General features: G+C 35.0%; 4 protein-coding genes across 5 annotated transcripts; 3 read left to right on the plus strand and 1 right to left on the minus strand.

Moving 5' to 3' along the window:
* The first annotated feature begins 626 nt into the window (after positions 1–626).
* On the plus strand, positions 627–7,191 carry LOC123212428 (E4 SUMO-protein ligase PIAL2-like). Its single transcript, XM_044631558.1, has 15 exons — positions 627–839; positions 959–1,031; positions 1,682–1,747; positions 2,642–2,707; positions 2,800–2,882; positions 3,434–3,485; positions 3,827–3,895; positions 4,488–4,555; positions 4,639–4,687; positions 4,789–4,873; positions 4,959–5,060; positions 5,755–5,806; positions 6,502–6,553; positions 6,902–6,977; positions 7,058–7,191. The coding sequence occupies exons 1-14, from the start codon at positions 694–696 to the stop codon at positions 6,947–6,949; spliced, it is 1,011 nt and encodes a 336-aa protein (XP_044487493.1). The 5' UTR covers positions 627–693; the 3' UTR covers positions 6,950–6,977; positions 7,058–7,191.
* On the plus strand, positions 6,969–9,098 carry LOC123210711 (E4 SUMO-protein ligase PIAL1-like). The gene is made up of 3 exons (XM_044629189.1): positions 6,969–6,977; positions 7,058–7,990; positions 8,256–9,098. The coding sequence occupies exons 1-3, from the start codon at positions 6,969–6,971 to the stop codon at positions 9,096–9,098; spliced, it is 1,785 nt and encodes a 594-aa protein (XP_044485124.1).
* A 13-nt stretch (positions 9,099–9,111) lies between these two features.
* LOC123212427 lies at positions 9,112–18,518 on the plus strand. Its single transcript, XM_044631557.1, is given in 13 exon segments — positions 9,112–9,157; positions 9,245–9,342; positions 9,531–9,923; positions 11,732–12,018; positions 12,178–12,741; positions 12,744–14,801; positions 14,897–15,000; positions 15,108–15,177; positions 15,377–16,189; positions 16,547–16,749; positions 16,901–17,024; positions 17,437–17,643; positions 18,073–18,518. Coding segments are annotated over 10 exon segments (4,449 nt in total). The 5' UTR covers positions 9,112–9,157; positions 9,245–9,342; positions 9,531–9,923; positions 11,732–11,856; the 3' UTR covers positions 18,217–18,518.
* A 1,706-nt stretch (positions 18,519–20,224) lies between these two features.
* On the minus strand, positions 20,225–21,629 carry LOC123211009 (probable WRKY transcription factor 29). Of its 2 annotated transcripts, none has more exons than XM_044629508.1 (3): positions 21,183–21,629; positions 20,990–21,103; positions 20,225–20,909 (listed from the first exon to the last, which is right to left on the minus strand). In XM_044629508.1, the coding sequence occupies exons 1-3, from the start codon at positions 21,542–21,544 to the stop codon at positions 20,492–20,494; spliced, it is 894 nt and encodes a 297-aa protein (XP_044485443.1). In that variant the 5' UTR covers positions 21,545–21,629; the 3' UTR covers positions 20,225–20,491. The 2 variants fall into 2 exon arrangements, with proteins under 2 accessions (XP_044485443.1, XP_044485441.1); XM_044629506.1 differs by having other exon boundaries at positions 20,990–21,106.
* Positions 21,630–22,639: the final 1,010 nt, after the last annotated feature.

Consider the following 22,639-nt stretch of genomic DNA (forward strand, 5'->3'; position numbering starts at 1 on the left):
TTTATATTACAATGGATTATACATACTTAACTTTTAGTGTTTGACTGAAAATTTAAATGATATCACAAATGTTTTTAAATTAATCGGTGAATTAATATCTAATCACATAATAATATATCATTAAAATTTAAATGATATTATAAGTGATTTTGAATTAACGATAAAATATCTAATTTTGTAATCAAAAGTTGATACAAATACAAACTGAACTCACCTTGATCATCAAGCTCATCAAAGTATTTTTCAATTGCTTTTGCAAAATAATTTTCTATTGGCGCGTAAGAATATTTTGGGGTTCAAAGCAAGCTCATCAAAATATTCTTTTTATTATTAAAAATTAATAATTATTACCAAAATAAATTACTAAAATATAAAATTGTAACCAATTTAAAATTATACCTTATATTATTAAATCTTCTCTTTAATAATAAATATTAAACAAAGAATATCATTAATGAATAATTGATTTCTTTTTACCTCAAAACAAATGCCCAATTAAGTTATAAAGCTTACTTTCATTCAAACAAGACATAATAAATGTTCTATTTACGATTCACCCATACTGATACTCCCGTAATTAAAGCATATTCAAATACCCTTCAAACCCGAGCAACAATTTTAAATTGATGCAATAAAGAGAGAAAGAAATAGCTCTGGGCCTGGTGTCACACTTTCGGTGGTGAACGAGATAGCATGGGTGTCGGACATCAACTATCGGCGTCGTTAGTGAACTCGGTCAGAGTCACCGCCGTGGCCGAGCGGTTGGCTTCTCACATTCTTCATCCCGGCACCAAATCTGGCATCATGGAGTTCTTTAATCTCTGCGTCTCTCTTGCCAGGTACTTTTACTAACGTATTGTTCTAGAAGAATTTATATTGTTTGGAAATCTCCAGAAAAAAAGTTAATAGCTTTTTAAATACAAGGGGAATTTATTTTCAGTTCTGGTTTATAATTTAGGGGGATTGATTATGCTGTTGCACACAATGAAGTTCCTGTCAAAGCTCAAGAGTTACCTCAATTGTTGAAACAGGTTAGTTCTTTTGTTATACTTGCCGACCTCTGATTTTTTTACTTGTAATATGCATTTTATTTCATGACTTGATGTGTCCATTCGCTGGGGTGAATATGGACCAAGTTGAACTTGCACAACCTCTGGCTCAAGTTTGGCTTGAATGAAAATTAGTTTGGTTCAACTTGTCAAGTCAAATGGAAAGTGGTTCAGCTCAAGTTTAGCTTGAATCCATGGTTTGGATTTATGGTTTGAGTTTGCGGCTTATTAATAAAACGATGTCGTTTTACTTGGTTGTTTTGCCAATTGTTTGATATAACTCAAATCGAGCCACAAACTAAGTTTGAACCGAATCGAGTTATCTATCTGGCTCGTGAGTTGGACTGAGCCAAACTCTCTCTAACTCGAGTTCAATTTAGTTTAAAAAACAAGCTACTCCTCCTAGCTCAAACTCAACTCGAGTTCAACTTAAACGAATTCAAGCCAAACCAACCAGCTGGGTTCAGGTCCGCCCTACTTTACTATATATTTAGTATTTGCTAGATATTGTTTCATGTTTATGTCTGTGGCGATTGCTATTTAACCTTTTTTCTTCCCTCTCAGTTTTGCATCACTGTCTTTCTGTAATACTTGTGTTTAAAAAGCTCTCATTTCTTATTGTGTGTATGTAGGTATGCCAACAGAGGAGTACTCTCTTGCTGAAAGGTGCTATTATGGTGCTGATGATCTCAGTTAAGGTGTGTTTAAGTGCTGCAATTTGCTGTTTAAGACTTAGACACAATCAAGTTAAATTAGAGATGCCATGTTGTGCAATTTTTTAATTTCCACCTAACTTAAGGCTGGCTGGCTGGCTTTCAGCATGTTTTACATAGAAAGAGTGTTCTGGACAATTGGACTACAGTGATAAATTATTCTTCTGGGTTATTATATACATGACTGAGAAAGATGGACATATAAAATCTTATTTTTTTTTAGTGATTTGGGTTGATTGAATGGAAATCTCTCTGATATTCTAACAGTGTGCATACTTGAATGTTACATTTTCTCAAGTTATTTTTTTATTGGGGTTAATGACATGTTATTTGAATGCTTTTATTTTGCTTTTTGGTGCTTCTTTTTAAAAATTAAAAAATTTCTGGTATTGGATACTTAAAGTCTAGAAGAAATAAGTTTACTTAAAGTTTTATATTTTTATCTTCCTCGTGCTCTTAAGATACGTATTTAAAGGAAGACTTATGGTCATACATTAGGTATTCTAAATACTTATGGAAAGGGTTTGATCATTAGATCACTTATTCTTATTCTAATGCAAGAGATTTTTTTGGCAGCATTTTGAAGAATGTTCTATTCCTTTTTCTGTTTTTTGCTTTCTTCCTCTGCATGTGAACCATGTTGGTGTGGGATGCATTTTTTGTGTTCATTACTGTTGAATTAGTTTCTTTTCTTTGTTTTGGTTGAAAGACATTACAATTTGTTTGTACGTGTTTTTATGCATACTACTACTAATATCTGTCACTGCCTGACATATGTAAGGTTGGTCTTTATTGTTGGTGATATAAGTTGTTTCTTTATGTTTATACTTGTAATTAATTGTTGATGAATGCCCCAATTGGTGTTGTTTTTTATGGTAGAATGCTTGTAAGATGGGATGGTTTTCAGACATGGATAGTCAAGAGCTTCTTACCCTTGCTGATGAGGTTTGCTACTAATATATCTCATAAGGAATGCTTTTTGTTAATGCACATTTATTAAATTATTATTGCTAATTGTTATCTTTCTGATCATTTAGATAGGGAGTGGCTTCTCAAGACATGGAGATATTAAAGCAGGTCCAAGCAATTTGGTTTCCACTATCTCAACAATTATGACCATGTAGGAGTCCTTTGTGTCTCATGTTTCATAGTCTTTACATTTATTACGAATTTGTTTTGATGTTGTTCAGTTAATTTTTCCTTGTAATTGATATCTGCTTAATAGTACCGGGCTTGTAGCTTAGTTCCAAGATAACTTTTCTTCAGATTTTGGAGCTCTAGCTGCTACAAGTAGGTATACTCACTTTTTCTGTAACCTAAGCAACTTATGTCAGCTGTCTTTGCTAATTTATACGTGTTGTGTGACCTTCTTTAGACACCTAAATGGAGTGTTTGGTTATTGTTCAAGTCATAGGAATAAAGATTCATTTCCCACTGTACCACATAAGCCTGCCGAGTTCTATCAGTATTTTTCTATTATGATGATATTTATATGCCCTTTGAATTGTTGTTAAAGCCATCTGATTTTACTATCATTTCTATTTCATTGGATGGATGTGATAATTGTGGGTATTTCTAATATTGGTATTTCTGTTCACAGTATAAATCAGAATATTTTGACATGTTTAGTATATTTTTTGAAAGCTCTAATTTTCTGTCTTCTCTGCACAGGTTTTATCCACAAATGAAGATGGGGCCGATGCTTGCTTCTCTTGAAGTTAAGGTGGTTTCTCATGTCAATTCAACTTATATATATTTAATTTTTTGGAAGTTAGGTTGAGTGGAGCTTAGTTTCACTTACCTATTGTTGATTGCTCAGAGAACACCTAACCACCTAATCCCAAAGGATCACACTTGTCAACACAATAAAAAACACTAAAGTTATATACAATTAGAGCATCCTAAGTTTTATAACGAAAGGGAAGTATTTATGGATTATTAGGGACTAATGGATATAGAGAACCATAAAATTCGTCTGTACTCCACAGGAAAGCATTTTCCTCCTTAGCTTCTTTAAAATCGTTTGTTTCCTTGAAACAAGGATTGATTTTTCTTTCTTTGCAGCCTGGATATGGGGCATACATGATCGATTTTGCTATCTCAAAGAGGACAGTACATTCTCCTTCCGAAATAGTAAGCATATCTTATGTAATAAGATTCTCAAAGCCTGGTAAAGAGTGCAGTACATGTCCTGAAAACTATATTGCAATTTGTGTGACAATCTTTTTTAGCTTAATGTAAATTAAATATTGGTGGAGTCTTTACTGTGTCAATGGATGAAATTATGCCATATCTTTCGTCTATGTTTTGCCTTTTTGTGTATGTCTCTTGAATGTGTTTTTCTGCCTAGAGATTTGGGAGTTCTGTCTGATACTCTTTTTCCTTTTCTGGCACAATACATCTATGTTATAAGTTGAAGTTGTGTGATACTGTTATGTATGAGACAGTATGCAACATGGATGTTTCTTGATGAAGTGAAATTTCTTCATTAAATGGGGCCTTTGGATGTCCAGTATCATGGCATCTGACACTATCTCTTCTTGATGAAGTGAAGATCCAAGTAACAGAACAAATGTGCTGTGTCTTCATGAGTACTGGATGCAAACAATTATACAATTTTCAAATATCTACATGCAGGCCTTTCACAATTGGAGTATTTATGTTTTTTTGGTATCATCATGTATTTCAACCTTTTTATGTTTTTGCTTTTCCATTTTGTTTGCAGCGGTTATTTGTCGCACAAACGGATAATATAGAGACTTCTGCTTGTATCATAAGTCCCCAAGAAGCAAAGTATAAACCATTCATTTAAATTCATTTTTGTCTTGTGGATTTCTTTCATTTTATTCTGATCACTTTCGGTATACCTTCTGTAGCTTTCTTTTGAATGGAAAGGGAGTTGATAGAAGAACTAATGTGTTGATGGTTTGTGCTAGTACACTTGACATCCGTTTGTGCATATAACAGCACCTGATGCACATGTACCATAGACTTAATTGTACTTTTCTTTTGTACTTGTCCTTCAGGATCCGGGGCCACAGTTGCCAACAAATGTAACTGCAATGCTTAAATATGGAACAAATCTTCTTCAAGCAGTGGGTCAGTTCAATGGTATGCTTGACACAAGTTTCCTATGTCCATACATTTTTGTTCAGTTTGTAACACTGCTTTGACGGAGAGTGTAATTGTTTTAAAGGTCACTATATTGTAGCTGTTGCTTTTATGAGTATGGAACCATCACTTGATACTTCCTCACTGCAAGATTATGTTCAGTCTGATATCGCTGTAAAAGATTCAGGTATGCAAAAGGGAAAGAGAAAGAAATTAGACATGGAACAAGAAAAATGTAATAGCTTTATCATATTCTTACATCAAATTTAATCTTTTGGTTTAAAGAATGATCTATGGCTTAGATATAGTGACATGGACAGAATGGTTTTGGAAGAGGAAGTTTAATGACATTGGAAAAAATACCCACGATTACTATATTATTGCATGTAATGATTCTGTTCTTTCTCTCACATCTTTACTTCTCTGTTTTCTCTCTCTTTCCTGGAACCTCAGAGGTCTTTTTAACTTATTTTTTGGTGTCTTTTTCATTGATGTTGAAATAAACTTCATAAAAGTAATTTCTTCTTTTCTATGAATATTGCAATATGTTAGCCTTGGTCATATGCAAATTTGATGCTAATTTTTATTTTAAGTTGAACCAAGTTAGATCATGGTTATTTTGTTAGTAGTTAATGGGGATAAGAGTGAAAAATAAAACATGAAAATCCTTGATCAGTCATTAAAATAGATAATTTCTTGTCCTCATCCTTCATTATTCTTTAATACAAAGGTTTAAATTTGATGAAAAAATGTATAAAGTTAAGGGGCCGATCCTGCCATGACATGCCATTGATTTTCTGTCATCATGAATTTGACTTCTGCATGCATACTATTAATTTTTTTTTAATTTTTCTTAAATTTATTTCTTTTTGGTGCATTAGACTCTGACGTAATTGAGGGGCCATCAAGAGTTTCACTTAATTGTCCAATAAGGTATGCTATGATGCAGCCATTTATTCTCATTTACTTTTTTTTTCCTTGTTAATTTTCAAAACTACCAACATTATAACCTTTGGTAATTTGGGGGGCACTTGCATCTAAAGATATCATATGATTCCATGGTCCAAGTTCTAGGACATTTATTGTGCTTACAATGTGTGAATAAAAGTTAATTTTTAATATTTTTATACAAAAATTATACTAAGATAGTAAAATAAGAGGTGGATCAGGCATTTATTCCATCTGTAAAAAACTGATATGATTGGGGTTGGTTATGTTGATTCTAACTGGTAGCAATATGGTACTGAATATGGGGGTATCTTTTTTTGAAAGGGAAAGTAATATATGTGCTGCACCTTCCCCCCATCCCTCTGGAGCCTCCATTACCCTGTTAGACTATTTATGTATATATAGTTTCTTCTTTCTTAACAAAGGGGGGAAAAGGTTCCCTTCCTATCCTACTGGGCTATATGATGAATTGGACTACCCATTATGTTTAACCAATTATGAGATGTCTACAGAATATTGCATCATGATGTTTTCTATTGTTCTTCTATGGGCTCTATTTAAGCATGTTGTTTTGGTGTGTAAATTCTACTCTGTTAACATTTGCCACGTGATGTTTACTATTGTTCTTCTATGGGATAAATTTATGTGCTCTGTTATTAACCAGCTCTCTGTCTTGACAGTTATACACGTATCAGAACACCTGTCAAAGGGAAAGCTTGTAAACATCTTCAGGTATGTGTGCCATATGTTATGACACTATCTCAAGAAACCACAGCTATCCAGGAAACCGTAGTAATGTTAACAGTTTCACAGTGATTTGAATCTGTGTTTTACAAATTGCTGGGCCTATCTGGTTTTACTGACTGGGCTTATGATTATGTAATTTTATATGTAAGTTATTATGAGATACTCAAATTTAGAACTACCATATTAGAATTCTTTACAATAATTTTAAAATTTTGTCATGGTTATCATTTTACCCTCTCTCTCTCTCTATTTTTGTGTAGTAGTGTCAGTCTTTGATTTCTGTTTGCTGCAGTGTTTTGATTTTAGTAATTTTGTCAATATAAATTCGAGAAGACCATCCTGGCGCTGTCCGCACTGCAATCAGCATGTTTGCTACACTAATATACGTGTTGATCAAAATATGGTTCAGGCAAGTAGCTGCAAAATTGTGTTTTTCACCATTTGGTATTTTACCATCTTAACTGTTAAACCTGCTGTCTTTTTTCCCAGGTCCTGAGAGAAGTAGGAAAAAATGTTGTTGATGTAATTATCTCCTCAGATGGATCATGGAAAGCTGACCTGGAAAGTGATGACAACATGAATCAGGCACATGATAAGATCCTCAGTGGTGAGAACGAAGGCTTGGAGCAGCAAGATCCTCCTGGTGTCCAGAATTCATGTTCTAATGTTATAGATCTCACAGAGGCAGACAACGAGATTGATGCAATGATCTATGATGAAACTGAAGATAGAAAACCTATCCTCACTGATTTACAAAGTCAACCTGTTCCTACCAATATAACTAGGCCATCAGAGTTGAACAATACTGTTGGAGTTAATCAAAATGTCGTTTCCCAAAGAGAGGATGACTTCTGGACTGGAATTTTATATAGTGTTGGTGGCATTTCTGTGCCTGCTACTGCCAATTTTATGATGTCTCCTCTGTTACCTGATGCTATTTCTCCTGTAATAACTGATGCTATATCTCACGCACTTAATCAGGAAACAGAGGCTCTGGGCTACAATAATCTGACAACTCCTGTAATTCAAAGCCAAGATTCTGCTCCAAATGATATGCAGTTACAACAGTCACAGTTTGTGAACAACCATGAATATGGGAGGTTGTCACCAAGCAGAAATATAAACCGAACTCCAATAGCAATTCAGGCTCTCCCAGCTCAATCCCTGACACCATCTCCACAACAAAGATCAGGAACTAATTTTAATTTTGTTACCCCAAATGGATCTTCCCTTGCTTCTCAGCGTACCCTATCTGTTGGACACAGTTATAGCAGCTCTTCCCTTGTTTCTCAGACTGCCCCGTGTGTCAGAAATGGTTATAGTGATATGGAGCAACAGCAGCAGTTCTCTAGATCCCCAATAAATTCAGTTTTGGGGCCAGATATAGATTCATCTTCATTGCTGCATCAGTCTGCAGCAAAGGTTAGATTTATTTTCATTTATTCCTTGTACTTATTCTAATTTATTGCTGCAGTTAAATTCAAGATCCCAAAATTGGTTTTGATTTCGGCAATTGTCAATTTCAGTTGAATTTTCCTTACACCAATTATTTTGTGATTTGAGCTAATTGAGCTGTTGGTTTCCCCTTTTTGTGTCTATCGGAATAAGATTTAATTGTTGTACTTTCTTTCTGAGTCTTCCATGTTTCCTAAAGAATTGGAATAATCTAGATTTATATGTTCAATAGGTTGTTGGCCTTCCAGCTCTGCGTCTATCTACAGGTGCTTACCAAGCCTCTTCTGGTCTTCCAACTGAAAACCAGAGTTTACACCAGCAGCAAACTCCGAACATGAGGATGTCTCAATCCATGAGTCAATCCCCCAGGATGACCCAATTGCCATCACCTCTTTCTAGAACTCCAACTCAGCAAGGGAGTGCCCCAGGAGGGGTTGGCCATATAGCAGGTAATGGGAGTACCCAACGTGCCAGGGGTATGGTTTCTGCTCCTGTAGCTGGTAGAATTTCAAACCAGATGACTAGACAGCCACCAACTGTGCCAGTTCAAGTTCAAACATCCAGAAATGGGCCTACAAATCAAGTCAATGCAGAGGGTGCTAGGGCATCAGTAGGTGAGCAAAGAGTGAACACTGGAGGACTGTTGCAACAAGTTAGAGCTGAGAATTTAGCAGAGTCTCCTTCAGAGCAAAATTGGCAGCCCACAGGTCGAATGCGAGGAAGCCTCTCTGGTCGGGCATATTCTGCTGCTCTTAGCCAGCTAATGATCCAGCCAACCCAACCAACTCAAGTAGCAAGATCACTTTCCAATCCAACTTCCCTGTCTACTGCTCCACCCCACCTGCAACGGTCTTCCCTGTCTACTACTCCGCCACACCTGCGAGGGTCATCCCTTTCTACTGCTCGACCACACCTGCAAGGGTCTTCCCTGTCTACTGCTCCGCCACACCTGCAAAAGTCTTCCCTGTCTACTGCTCTGCCTCACTTGCAAGGATATCTTTCAAATAGTAGGAAAGCCCATATTCCTCAAGTACAAAATAATCCAAATACTGAAACTGATCTGGGGAAGAATTAATGTATCAGGCTTGTAAGGTGTTGAAGGGTTGACATCAGGAGGCTGTATATATTTATAGGGTATGGCCATCTTTTCTTTTTTTTTTTTAAATGGAAACTTGTTTAATTGAATGAGTTAATTACGGTGTGGATCTTCAATTGTTGCAGGTACGTTGTTATATGTATATTCCATGGGGCTGCATTGATCTCTAAAGTATGATAAGAGGTGTGCTTCGCGGCCTGATGAAGTGTTTCTTGGATGGGAGGTGGGCTATTTTGTTGAAATATTTGAAATTTTTGTGACTTGAAAAATATCTGGATCTTCCCTATAAAAATGTCTTACGTCAGTTTTCAATATTTATATTAAGTACGGGGATGTGTAATTAGGTGTTTTTTTCGTTACTAATGTTGTTTTCCTTTCTACTTTTGACCTTCAGAATTTGTTGTTTTTCAGACTTGAAGGAACCAGTTGGTGACCATCTCGCAGAGAGTCCTGACTCCTGATTGTGAGGCTTGGGATGGGACCATAATGTTAATAAACTTCAGGGGATGTTTCCTATCTTTTATGTTCGTTTTCAATTATAGTATTATGTTCAAGACCAGATAAGACTTTCACTAATGTGGCTTCTGCAATCACGTTTTTGATTTGTGTATTTCAGATAAATGTTTTCAATACTATTCTTGCTCCGGTAAACCTGATGATGGAGAGCCAGTAGCCATTCCACATGAGTCAAGTCCAAAGTCAGTTTGGATTCCGCCCGAATACAAAATGAAAAACTTAAGATTGAGTTTGGCTCAATAAAAAAAGTTATCAAAAGGGTGGAAGATTGGTCGACTCTAGATTCGGGTATTTTTAAAATTTTATTTAGAAATCTGAAAAAAATAACAAAATTTTAAATTTGGTTAGAGTTTTAATATTTTAAAAGGTAAAATATAAGTGATAAATTTTTATACTGTTAAAAACATATTAGTAATTTGACATTTGTATTAGTAGTTTTGTAATTTTAATAAAAGTTAAAACAATTATTTATAAAACAAATTAGGCGTAATTCTCTAGCAAATGGATGATGGGTGAAAGTTTGATTTTTGAAATTTAAACAACAAATTTTTTTATTTTATCAAATTGTGTCGGCATAGAGTGAGTTAGTGTGGTCAAGTCCCTAGTCTTCACAATTAAAGATGATAATTTTGATCTAATTTTAGATGTTTTGACTCTGATTTTAATAGAGGAGAAATTTTTTAATAGAAACGAGAAAAAATGACGGAGGTAAGGATCAAAAAATTTTTTACAATCGGGGACTAATTGAGGACAGGATATATATGTCTCTAAATTTTTTACAATCGGGGACTAATTGAGGACGGGATACATATGTCTCTTCCTTATCCCGCCTTACCCTTGTCTCATCTACGTCTTTTTATATTAATATATTTATTTAAAATATTAACATATTTGTATAGTTTTAGAGTATTTATGTTTTTTAAATATATTTAAGTTTTTGTTATACATATTAAAGTGGTTAATATATTATATTTGTGATATTTAAAATAGTGGATTGATTTTAATTTTACTTAATTTTATTATTTAATATATTTATATTGTGTTTAAAATATATGAGAAGAAAATTTTTCTTTGAGGGTAGGAGAAGAGGATTTTTTCTTGTAATGACGGAGAGGGGATTTATTTTTGTAAGAAAGAAACGAAGAATCATTTTTATCTTTATAACGGAGATGAAGATTGATATCCTTTAAAGAGATAGAAACAGGACAGGACGAAATTGAGATTTCCTTCTCATCCCTTTTTTATGCCATCCCTAGTTATGATTGCCACCTATCTAAACACAAATTCACTAAAAAAATAGTTGTCTATCCGAACCCATCATAATTGTCACCTACATGAATTTACGAAAGCAACCTGTAAGGGAAAAATGGAGAGAGTGGAAAAAGAGTGTTAATGACAAACCTAATATACAAATAACTACTTAAAAATTTTGTTAAATTGAGGAGATAGAACAATTTTAAAAGTAAAATCAGTATTTTTTTTAGTTAATATACTTAAAATTTGAGTGAAAATGTGTAATTTATTCACTTTAATGGATATCAAATGTTTTATGAGTATATGTAATTTTATATATAAATAATGATTTATTATTATATGATTAAATAATTAAATATTAAATATAAAATAATATTTAATTATATTATAATATATTATTATTTATGTTTAAAATTATATATAAAAATTGTGTATATTATTTTATTGTTTTAATCAAAGTGATATTTAAGTGTTCCAACAAAACAAAGTAATTTAAAAATGAAAAAAAATTAAATAGTTACATAATAAAAATGTTTTACTATAATATTAATTTGTAAAATAATATTATACGTATTTATTTTAAATATACAAATAGATATATATTTATATATATAATTTTATAATTAAGTGTTATTTTATCATTACTTTAAAATTATATAATTATATAATAACACACGTAAATAAATAATTATTTGTGTTAGTGATATTATTATTATTATTATTATTATTATTATTATTATTGTAATTTATACGACGGAATTATAAATATTTGTTTGTCGGCTAAATTGTTTTATCCATTTTATATATATACATCATAAGTCAATAACCGATGCCAAATGCAGCCTTAACGGCTCAGTAACTCCGGTATCTTTTAACGGCCAATGAAGTAGACGGAACATAAACTCGGCCGCACTAGCGCACTCACTGCACTCTGATTCTGAGTTGCATGTGCTAACAAGCTCCGGCCATGAAGTGCCGATCCGTGGCCTCTATTTGGTCGGGTACGCCGCCGTCTCACCGAGTCACAGCCACCGCAGCACTCACTGAACCCCCAACTCTCTACACCGGCGGATCCGATGGCTCCATCCTCTGGTGGGCCGTTTCCTCCGACGACTCCAATTCCAACTTGGTAATTCAACTCATTCCGTTACATAACTATTTTCTTTCTAGATTTAAATTGTATTATTTTATGTGCTTCCCGCATTTTCTTAGTTTTTCGGAATGAGAATTGTTAACTGAATGTTTTGTCAAGGTTTGATTTTGTTTTGAATTTAAATTTTAATTGAAGGAGATTAAACCGGTTGCCATGTTGTGTGGGCATGCTGCGCCTATTGCCGATCTTGGTATTTGTTATCCTACTGTAGTTCCAGGAGAAGAGTCAAGTAATGTTGCGGCAAACTCTTGCTTAGATAATGGCTTATTAATAAGTGCGTGTACTGATGGTGGGTTGTGTGTGTGGAGTAGAAGCAGTGGACATTGTAGACGTAGAAGAAAATTGCCCCCCTGGGTTGGCAGTCCGTCAACTGTTTGTAGACTGCCCTTGAGCCCACGATATGTCTGTATTGGATGTTGTTATAATGATGCTAGTCGATTATCTGACCATCATTCTTTCGATTCAGTTGAAGGGGAGGAAGAGGTTCAAAATAGGAAACCACCTAAGTGTGCTGTGGTTATTGTTGATACTTATGGACTTACCATAGTTCAAACTGTTTTTCATGGCAATTTATCTATATGTAATTTGAAGTTTATGGCTGTAGTTGCATTGGGTGAGGATAGGGAGAAGCATTCTGCACTTTTGGTTGATTCTTTTGGTAGGTTGCAATTGGTTCCAATATCAAAGGAGTCCCAACCAGATGGGGAGGGGGGGACTGGATTGAACAAAAATCTTCACAGTTGGATATGGCTGTTTGGACAGATGGGTTGGTTGAGGGAGGACAGTTTGTGTCGGTTGCAACCTGTGGGAATATTATTGCCCTTGTATTAAAAGATCGCTGCATATTTAGGCTGTTGGAAAGTGGTAGTACAATTGGAGAGATTTCTTTAGTGGACAGTCACTTTTGTCTTGTTGGTGAGTCTGCTAACTCATATGTTATAGGGAGCATGTTTCTTGAAAGTGGTGATGCTGCGAAAACTGTGGAGATCAAAGAAGCTCACAAATCATTTTCTGAATATTTTGCAGTGTGGAATGATAGAGGATTTGCAGTTATTTATGTTATATCATATATAAATGACACATTTAAGTGTGATCTTCATTGTGAGATCCCAGCTGTTACTTATCCCTCTGATGTCAGATATTCCATTTCTTTCCTTCAAATTAGCCTTTACCTTCTACGTATTGAATCAGTTTGCTTTCATGCTCAAGAGCTTTCACAGTGGAGACCACATGTCACGGTTTGGTCCTTACATCAGAAACATGATGGCCATGGAAAGCTCTGCCCACAGAGCAGAATGGTTGGGAAAGGCATTTCTTTTATTGAATGGATTACTGAATCTACTTTGCTTTGTGAAAATGAGGGCTTTGGCGGTGATAAAACTAATTTAATTTCTTGGCAAAATAGTGTTCCTTGTGAAAAAAATGCAAATAATAGACCAGCAGATAGTGGAAGTGAGAGTTTTGTGTCCAAGGAAAAGGTTGTATCTTCTTCTATGGTTATTTCTGAAAATTTCTATGCTCCTTATGCTATTGTTTATGGCTTCTGGACTGGTGAGATAGAGATTGTACATTTTGATTACTTTGACGACCTTGATTCTCCTGATACAAGTCCTCACCAAGTAGTGGATTCACCTGTATCCAGGCAAAGTTTGTCAGGACACAGTGGTGCTATATTATGTTTGGCTGCACATCGGATGGTTGGCACTGCCAAAGGATGGAATTTCAATCAGGTTCTTGTTTCTGGAAGCACGGATTGCACGATTCGTATATGGGATCTTGGCACTGGCAATCTTATCACAGTCATGCACCATCATGTGTCTCCTGTTCGCCAAATAATTTTTTGCCCTCCACGGACTGAACAACCATGGAGTGACTGCTTTCTGTCTGTCAGTGAGGACTTTTCCGTTGCTCTTACTTCTCTTGAGACTTTGCGGTTGGAGAGAATGTTTCCTGGACATCCAAACTATCCTGCAAAAGTTGTTTGGGATGGTCCAAGAGGTTATATTGCTTGCCTTTGTCAGGATCATTCAAGAACATCTGAAGCTATTGATGTTTTATACATTTGGGATGTGAAGACAGGTGCTCGAGAGCGAGTCCTTCGTGGAACAGCTTCTCATTCAATGTTTGATCATTTCTGTAAAGGCATCAGTATGAATTCAGTTTCTGGCTCTGTGTTAAATGGGAATACCTCAGTTTCATCTTTACTTTTTCCAGTACATGAAGATGAGAGAGAGATCACATTGTCTAATATAACTGAGTCCAATACTTCGTCCAGAGGAAATATAGGAAAAGTATCTGCAAATTCACCCTTTGAACGTCAAAGGAAAAAGCAACTCATCAAGTGCTCTTGCCCATATCCTGGAATTGCTGCTTTGAGCTTTGACCTTGCATCATTCATGTTTCCTCATCAAAAGCATGAGTCCAGTGCAAAGAGCATAAATAAACCAGAAATTGTCAATGTGAAGAAACAGGAAACTGGGAAAACAAGCCCCCACCATATAACTGATGATGGTTCTGATATTCATGGTTCATCGACTAATACCACTGAAGAACATTCCTGGGTTAGGTCACTTGAAGAGTACATGCTACGTTTTAGCTTGTCATTGTTGCATTTATGGAATGCTGATCGGGAACTCGATAAGTTGCTAATAACTGACATGAAGCTTAAGAGACCAGAAAACTTTATTTTAGCAGCTGGTTTGCAAGGGGAAAAGGGATCTTTAACATTGACTTTCCCTGGTTTGAGAGCTACTCTTGAGGTACTTTTGATAAAAATTTTTGGATATAGGATTTTTTTTCTTTTCGTCGTTTGACTTAACTTTAACTTTCCCTGAGATTTTGATTGGCATATCAGCTTTGGAAATCATCATCAGAGTTCTGTGCAATGAGGTCATTGACAATGGTGTCCCTTGCACAACGTATGATTAACTTGTCTCACTCCAGTTCTACAGCTAGCAGGTTTTAAGATGTTTGCAGAATGAGCAATCCTGGTCTTGTCCATTGATTAAAACCATGTACCCTTTATCAGAAATATTTCTGACACTTTTTCTGATTGGTTTTTGCAGTGCATTAGCAGCCTTCTACACTCGTAATTTTGCTGAAAAATTTCCTGACATAAAGCCGCCTTTACTTCAGGTTGCATCTTGTACTACTGATTTTGCCTTTCACTATCCTTTATTAGTTGATTGTCTTTGTTGTATGACCTAAGTCAGAAACTTATTTCATGCATAATTGTTTTTGTAATCTACAATAACATGGTTGACAAGGTTCTGTGTGCATTGGTTGTGGTTTTAATCTATGTTATTTTTTCCACTGTTTGCTTCCCTCTTGACAGCTATTAGTGAGTTTCTGGCAAGATGAAAGTGAACATGTACGTATGGCTGCACGCTCTTTATTCCACTGTGCTGCTTCCAGAGCAGTTCCTCTCCCCCTACGTAATCAAAAAGCAGCTGGGGATGCAAAACTTGTGGGGCCTCTATCTACAGCCGGAGATGGTGAACATTATATATCAAACAGAGAAGTAACATTTAATAATGTATCAGATTCTGAATTGTCTCCAGACTCACAGGGGATTTCTCAGGTTGATGAATCTAAATTACTTGCATGGCTAGAATCATTTGAAGTGCAAGATTGGATTTCTTGTGTTGGAGGAACAATTCAAGATGCAATGACTTCTCATATCATTGTTGCAGCAGCATTGGCTATTTGGTACCCTAGCCTTGTGAAACCAACTCTTGCCATGCTGGTTGTACATCCGCTGATGAAACTGGTTATGGCAATGAATGAGAAATATAGTTCCACTGCTGCAGAGCTTCTTGCAGAAGGTATGGAGAGTACATGGAAGACGTGCATTGTTTCTGAAATACCTCATCTAATTGGAGACATATTCTTCCAGATAGAGTGTGTAAGTAGTCCATCGGTTAACTCATCTGGAGAACATCCAGCTGTACCGGCATCAATTCGGGAGACCTTGGTTGGAACTCTTCTTCCAAGTCTAGCAATGGCTGATATACAGGGTTTTTTTAATGTAGTAGAAAGCCAAATCTGGTCTACCGCTTCTGATTCACCTGTTCATCTGGTATCTCTCATGACTGTCGTCAGGGTTTTGCGTGGTTCTCCAAGAAGCTTGGCTCAGTACCTTGATAAGGTCAGCAGAGCTAATTCAATTAAGCAACACCTTGTCAGCCTCTGATGCATAATAAATTAGAAATATATATGAAAAAGTTTGTATTGAACTCCAAGAAGGGCATCTACATTCTGGTCTGTAAGATTTTTGCTTTTAATCAGTTTTTCTTTCTTTGTTTATCCTATTATTAGTTTTCTTGTGTTTTACCATAAATTTGGGCATTGATTTTCTTAGTTCCCCAAAGATTTTTTCTGCTTTTGTTTTTGGTTTAACCATGTTTTCATTGTAATAATATGGGTACAATACTAGAAAATTATTTAAAGAACTCAAATCACATTTTACTTTTAATCTTTATGTGACATTTGGACAGAATTGCAGGTGGTTAACTTCATTTTACAAACTATGGACCCTGGAAACTCAGTCATGCGCAGAACTTGCCTTCAAAGTTCAATGACAGTATTAAAGGAAATTGCACGTGTATTTCCTATGGTAGCCCTGAATGACACATCGACTAAATTGGCTGTTGGTGATGCAATTGGAGAGATTAAGAATGCAAGCATACAAGTATATGACATGCAAAGGTATAAAAAGGTTTCCTTTAGAATCTGGGTTGTTTCAAATGCTAAATTATTGAATTGTTTTAACTGTCCTGCTTGTTTGCGTCTTCCCTTTGGGATAATGAAAGATGTAACTTTTGCTTGAACTCAGTGTATCGTTGATTTCTGAATGTAGTGTGACAAAATTAAAAGTTTTGGATGCAAGTGGACCTCCTGGACTTCCAAGTTTGCTTTCAGGAACATCAGAAACAATGGTAACTTCTGCAGTTTCAGCACTGGGCTTTTCACCAGATGGAGAGGTACATCTAATTAGTTTAAGGCCCAATAAACACCCATAGACCATGTTATCTGATGCCATGAAAAACCTTGTTAATTTGTGAGATAATTTTCATGTGCATGTGCACGTATAGCCATTCACATGGCAGAAGAAAGTTTTATTGTAATTAGATCTTGACTTTATCAAATTCAAATGGCTGATATACTAGTTTTCTTTATTTAGTAGAAAGACAGCATGGTAAGGACTTCAATTCTTGCGCTAATCAAATTGTTTAGTGCATACTTCATACCATGTTTTCAATCAACTTCTGCATGTTAAGTTTGTCATGGATATTGTGGATAGTAAAAACCTTCCAAATTGATAATTAATATCCTTTAACTAGGGTTGAATTCCAATATGTTGGTCTGATGGTGTCTTTCTCTGGAAAATCTCAGGGACTGGTTGCTTTTTCCGAGCATGGTTTGATGATTAGATGGTGGTCATTGGGAACTGTATGGTGGGAGAAACTGAGCCGAAACTTAGTTCCTGTTCAATGCACCAAACTTATATTTGTCCCTCCATGGGAGGGATTCTCACCAAATACTTCTAGGTCTAGCATAATGGCAAGCGTCATGGGACATGATAAAGAGGCCACTTTGCAGGTAATTTTCTTTTGTTGATATTAGCATTAATTGATACCATTAGATATTAACAACATACCTTCTGGTCCGTCTTGTTGGCTTTGATTGAATTGTGCCACCGCTGAACAATTCAACTATAATATTTACAAGGTGCATGGTGTCTGTTTGGACATGGTGGTTTTGTTTATTAAAAATATGTGAACCGTAAAGTAGAAATATTGAAGTATTTTCATGTAATCTTCTGAAATTATTCAGATTAGAAGTCTGTTCAACAGCAAAGACAATGGGAAATAATTTTATTTCTTCTAAAATTTGCTAGTATTATAATACTCGCAAATAGCTTGTACCTAGTTGAACATTTGCTTTGGATTCTTTTCACTATGTTAACCATCTAAACATCCCTCTTACTGTTCCTTCTGAAGCATAATATTTGCATTATTCTTTTTATAGGAGAATGCAAAGAGCTTGAACCATGCAGAAAGTTTGAAATTATTGATTCATAATCTTGACCTCTCATATCGGTTGGAATGGGTCAGTGAACGCAAGGTACTTCTGACAATACATGGTCTTGAATTAGGCACCTTCCAGTTGTAAGCATCTTATCCTGTAGATTCCTATGGAGTGGATTGCAGACAGTCTTCTTTAAGGTTTCAAGTTAAGAGGTCTTCTTACTTAGCATTGGATTGTTCCGGTTGCAGTATTCTCTAGAAGAGGATTGCTTTCAAGATCTGGTGCGGGTTTTGTAGGCTGATAAGAAGTGCGCTACTTGAAGCATGAACAATTCAACTCAATTCTTCTGTGCTAACTAATTGTCCTGGTCTTACTCCTAAAGATTTTGTCTACTTGTATGAATTTTAGCATTAGATTGCTCAATTAATGAGAATGCACTTGCTCAATTAAAAGCCTTTATGTCTTCTTTGTTGCCTCATGGCCAATCTTAATGTTCATGGAGGTCCATTACCATGTGCATATTATCCCAACATCATCACCTAAGAAATGGGCTCACTCTCTCATTACAACTGATATTTTCAAAAATTGGCCTCATTTTTCAAAAGTCGATCACATTACCATCCATGGAGGAGTCCAACGTGGTTCTGTGCATTTAACTGCCTCTAAGATCACTGCCTTGGCAAAATCATGGGTATATATAGCAGGGTCAGATGAATTTTCGTAATGCTGACAGAGATCTCTAATCTCTTCGTAACATTAACTTTTACAGGTAGACTACATACTTGGAAACAGCCCCATGACGACGTCATAAAGGGCAGGCTTAGGTGGCAAACATCCACGGCTGATGGATAGGATGGATCGGAGACATTTTGAATTATACTATACTTTAATAAATATTTATTATTAATACATATTATATCACTTATAAAGATACATGTATTAAATAATGAACTGGGGCTTCTTTATGATCTTTGGTAAGGAGATATTTGTTTGGTTGAAATTATTAAAATAATAAAATTATACGTATTTATTTTGAATATACAAATAAATAAATATATATTTATATATATCATTAAATAATTTAGAGATTTTAAATTAAAGATAAAATAACACTTAATCATATGATAATAGATATAAATATATATTCATTTATATATTCAAAGTATGTACGTGTAGTATTATTTTTACTAAAATTAAATAACCAATAAAGTTGAATAAAACAATAAAATTATATGTATCTATTTTAAATATATAAATAATATATATATATATTTGATGTGTATGATTATGCGATTAAATAATTTTAAATTAAAGATAAAATAATATTCAATGATAAGAACATATAAATTTGTAACTATTAATAGAGTCAAATATATATTAATTACTAAAAAATTAAGGATGGAACCATCTTCAGTCAAACATGTGTATTATTATACGTAACTTTCAGAAACATGATTAAAGGCAACAGACTTAAAATATGTTATCATACATAGCAGAGAGTAAAGGAGACGGAAACCTCTCTTGATTATATTAAAGTTGGAATTAGAATCATACCGACCGGTAACACTTTGGATAGATTTTCTCTTAAACCTTGGTTCATGGACTTTGGAGGGATGAAATTGTTATTGCTCTGAAACCTTGGACTCCACGAAAAAACTAACTTAAAAGGCTAAGTTTTCCCTCACAGTTATATTTCGGACCTAACTTAATTGCTAACCGAGCTACTATACTCAACAATGCAATCCCCGTACAACTTGTCTTTGAAACTTGAAGAAGAAGTTGAAAGGCAGTCGCTTGAATGCTTGCAAGAAATATATGCCTAACACGGCGTTAGGTACATAATTAAGCTTATCCTGGTTTATTTAAATAACACTGGCTATCTGTCGTTTTTTTCCCATTGTTTATGAGAAATAAGTATTTTAATTTTATATATAAATAATAATATATTATCATATAAATAAATATTATTTTATTTTTAATTTTAAATTATTTAATTATATAATAATATATTATCATTTATATATAAAATTATTTACATTATCACAGACATAATATTTTAAAATATATATATGTTTGTACACACATAATACACGTCATCAATATCCCCAAAAAATCCAAAGTTTGATTGGGGACAGTGATAGCTGCCAATCAAGTTAAATTGATAAATTCCTTGTGGAGCTTTTGATAGAAAAAAGGCCAAGAAGAAAACCTATAACTTTGTCGGTATTTGGAAAACTGATGAACTGGGAACCGACTTTCTTGACATTCAGAATTAACTATTGCCTACAATACAAGACACAGATTTGTAGTCATAGGGATGAATTATACAAAACCAACTTACAATACAAGAAGAAGAAACAATGAACAGTGTCAAAACTGCAATTTGACCAATTACAAGATGCTGCCAATTATGTTTAATTTATCGGTGAAATAATTCGGTGTCCGGAAACTGATCCAATAAAAGTCCTTCCAAATCTTCCAAGCTTGAAAACAAGTCGTCGTTAAAACTTAAATCGGGCATGGCAATTTCATTTTCTTCTCCTTCTTCAGAAACGTGTTCATCCTGCTCCCTTTTTATGTTTTCTTGGTACACAGACTCGTCTTCTGTGTATACTGTTAGACCTGACTGCTGATCTGTTGGCTCATTATTCATGGCCGGAATTCTTTGCGTTGAAGACTTGCTACGGGTGCTTCCGGCGAGGGAGCTTCTCCGTGTTGGGTGGCTGTGGTTATGCTCAGCACTGTACGTTATGATAAATACACTCGGATTTGTGCTGCTTCTTTCAACTTGTTTTCTCGCTAAACATCCTTTGGAACTGCTGCACCTGTAATAGCTCCTGCATTTTTTCTTAACCAGTATTAGCTCTTGTATATATTTATTCATGTATTTCTTTCAAGATTGTTATGATTGCTTTACCTTGGATACGGTGATCCTTTAATGGGTTTCTGTCCGTATTTTCGCCAAGCCCACATATCAGACGAGAGGCCATCCGCCGTCACCTGTTTTACTTCTCTTTTGTGTTGATTCCTACTGCTGAAACAAAACCTTGACTTTGACAACCTGAAGATTAAAAATAAAAATATAAGCTAAATAAATTATATATACTAACCCTCTTTTCGGTTTGGCAGCTGCTTGCTGGGTATCATCAGTGCCAGTCGAGGAACCAGGGAAAGACTGCTGTTTTCTCAGCTTCTTAGGCAGTTTAACTTCATCATCAGGAACCGAAATGGGACCGGTACTGAGTATAGCTTGCGGATAGAAGGGCTTATAAAGTTCATCTAACTCGTTTAAAATCGTTGTGGTTTCAGAAATATCAGGAAATTTGAGAAGGGTATCTTGTTGAAGACTCAAGGATGAAAAACAAGCTGGTGTGTCGTCCATAATTATGGAGGGTGAGGCGCCATTAGCGACGTTGCAGCCTCGCACGATTGCTTGCAGATCCCAGTCCATGCAAGCGAACTCGCTCATCATCAAGAAGAAGAGAAAATTATACAGCTACTGTCTGTAAATCGTCAGAGAATCCAAACACGGCATGATTTTCGTGACGGAGTATGTTTATATATTGGACAAAACAGTAGATTTTCTGTATTCAAAGCTGCTATTTTAAGCCGGTTCAATCGGTTGACTTTTCAAAAAGTCAACCTATGCCCAACTTGGAAAACTAATTAAAAAAAAGAAAAATAGAAGTTGTACACATTTCACGCGCACGGACTTTTGTAATTGGCCCATATTTCAGCTTATTCAATTAATAAACCATTAAGAAGATGCACTAAAATTTAATATGCCAGCTCTGAAAAAATTACTTAAAAAAAAAAAAAAAAAGGCCAAAGGACTATTTCTCACCCAAGGATTGTTGTTTTCCCAAGTGTCCCCCTTTTAACTTTGAAAATATCAAATATCCACCCATGAGAAGTTAAATTTAATGATAATAACGGTAAAATCATCATTTTATCTATAATATTAAAAATAAACTAAAATATAATCTCCTTTTTCTCTCTTAAACTTTGAAAACTAAAAGTTTTTCCCTAATCAAAGTTTTAAAAAATGATAGTTTCCCTTTAGGGTTTGGTTTCCAGATCTTTGACACTAAATCTAACAACATTGTTGGTCGTTTATCCCTCCCAAAGCTTCCTCTCCCTTTGGCAGTCTTTTTCCACCCATTTGGACGTTCGTTCGACATTGATCTTCTTCTGAAAGACAAACGAAGACGAAGAGCTTTGTCTTCCAAGCATCATTCGACACCAATCGAGCGTCTAAATGGGTGGAGAGAAAGCTTCGGGATAGATAAACGGTTGGTAACAATGCCAGATTTGACGTCGGAGATCTGAAAACCAAACCCTAGGGGGAAACTGTCCTTTTTTAAAACTTAGGTTAGAGAAAAATTTTTAGTTTTTAAAATTTAGGAGAGAAAAAGAGATAAAATTTTAAAGGGTTAGGGTTTCATTAAATTTAACCTCTTATGGGTAGGTATTTGGGATTTTTAAAGTTAAATGGGGGATACTTGAAAAAATAGCAATCCTTGGGTGGGAAAAAGTCCTTTGGCCAAAAAAAGAACAACATATCCGA

This window comes from Mangifera indica, chromosome 3, assembly GCF_011075055.1.
Source record: "Mangifera indica cultivar Alphonso chromosome 3, CATAS_Mindica_2.1, whole genome shotgun sequence".
In the NCBI taxonomy this organism is placed as follows: domain Eukaryota; kingdom Viridiplantae; phylum Streptophyta; class Magnoliopsida; order Sapindales; family Anacardiaceae; genus Mangifera; species Mangifera indica.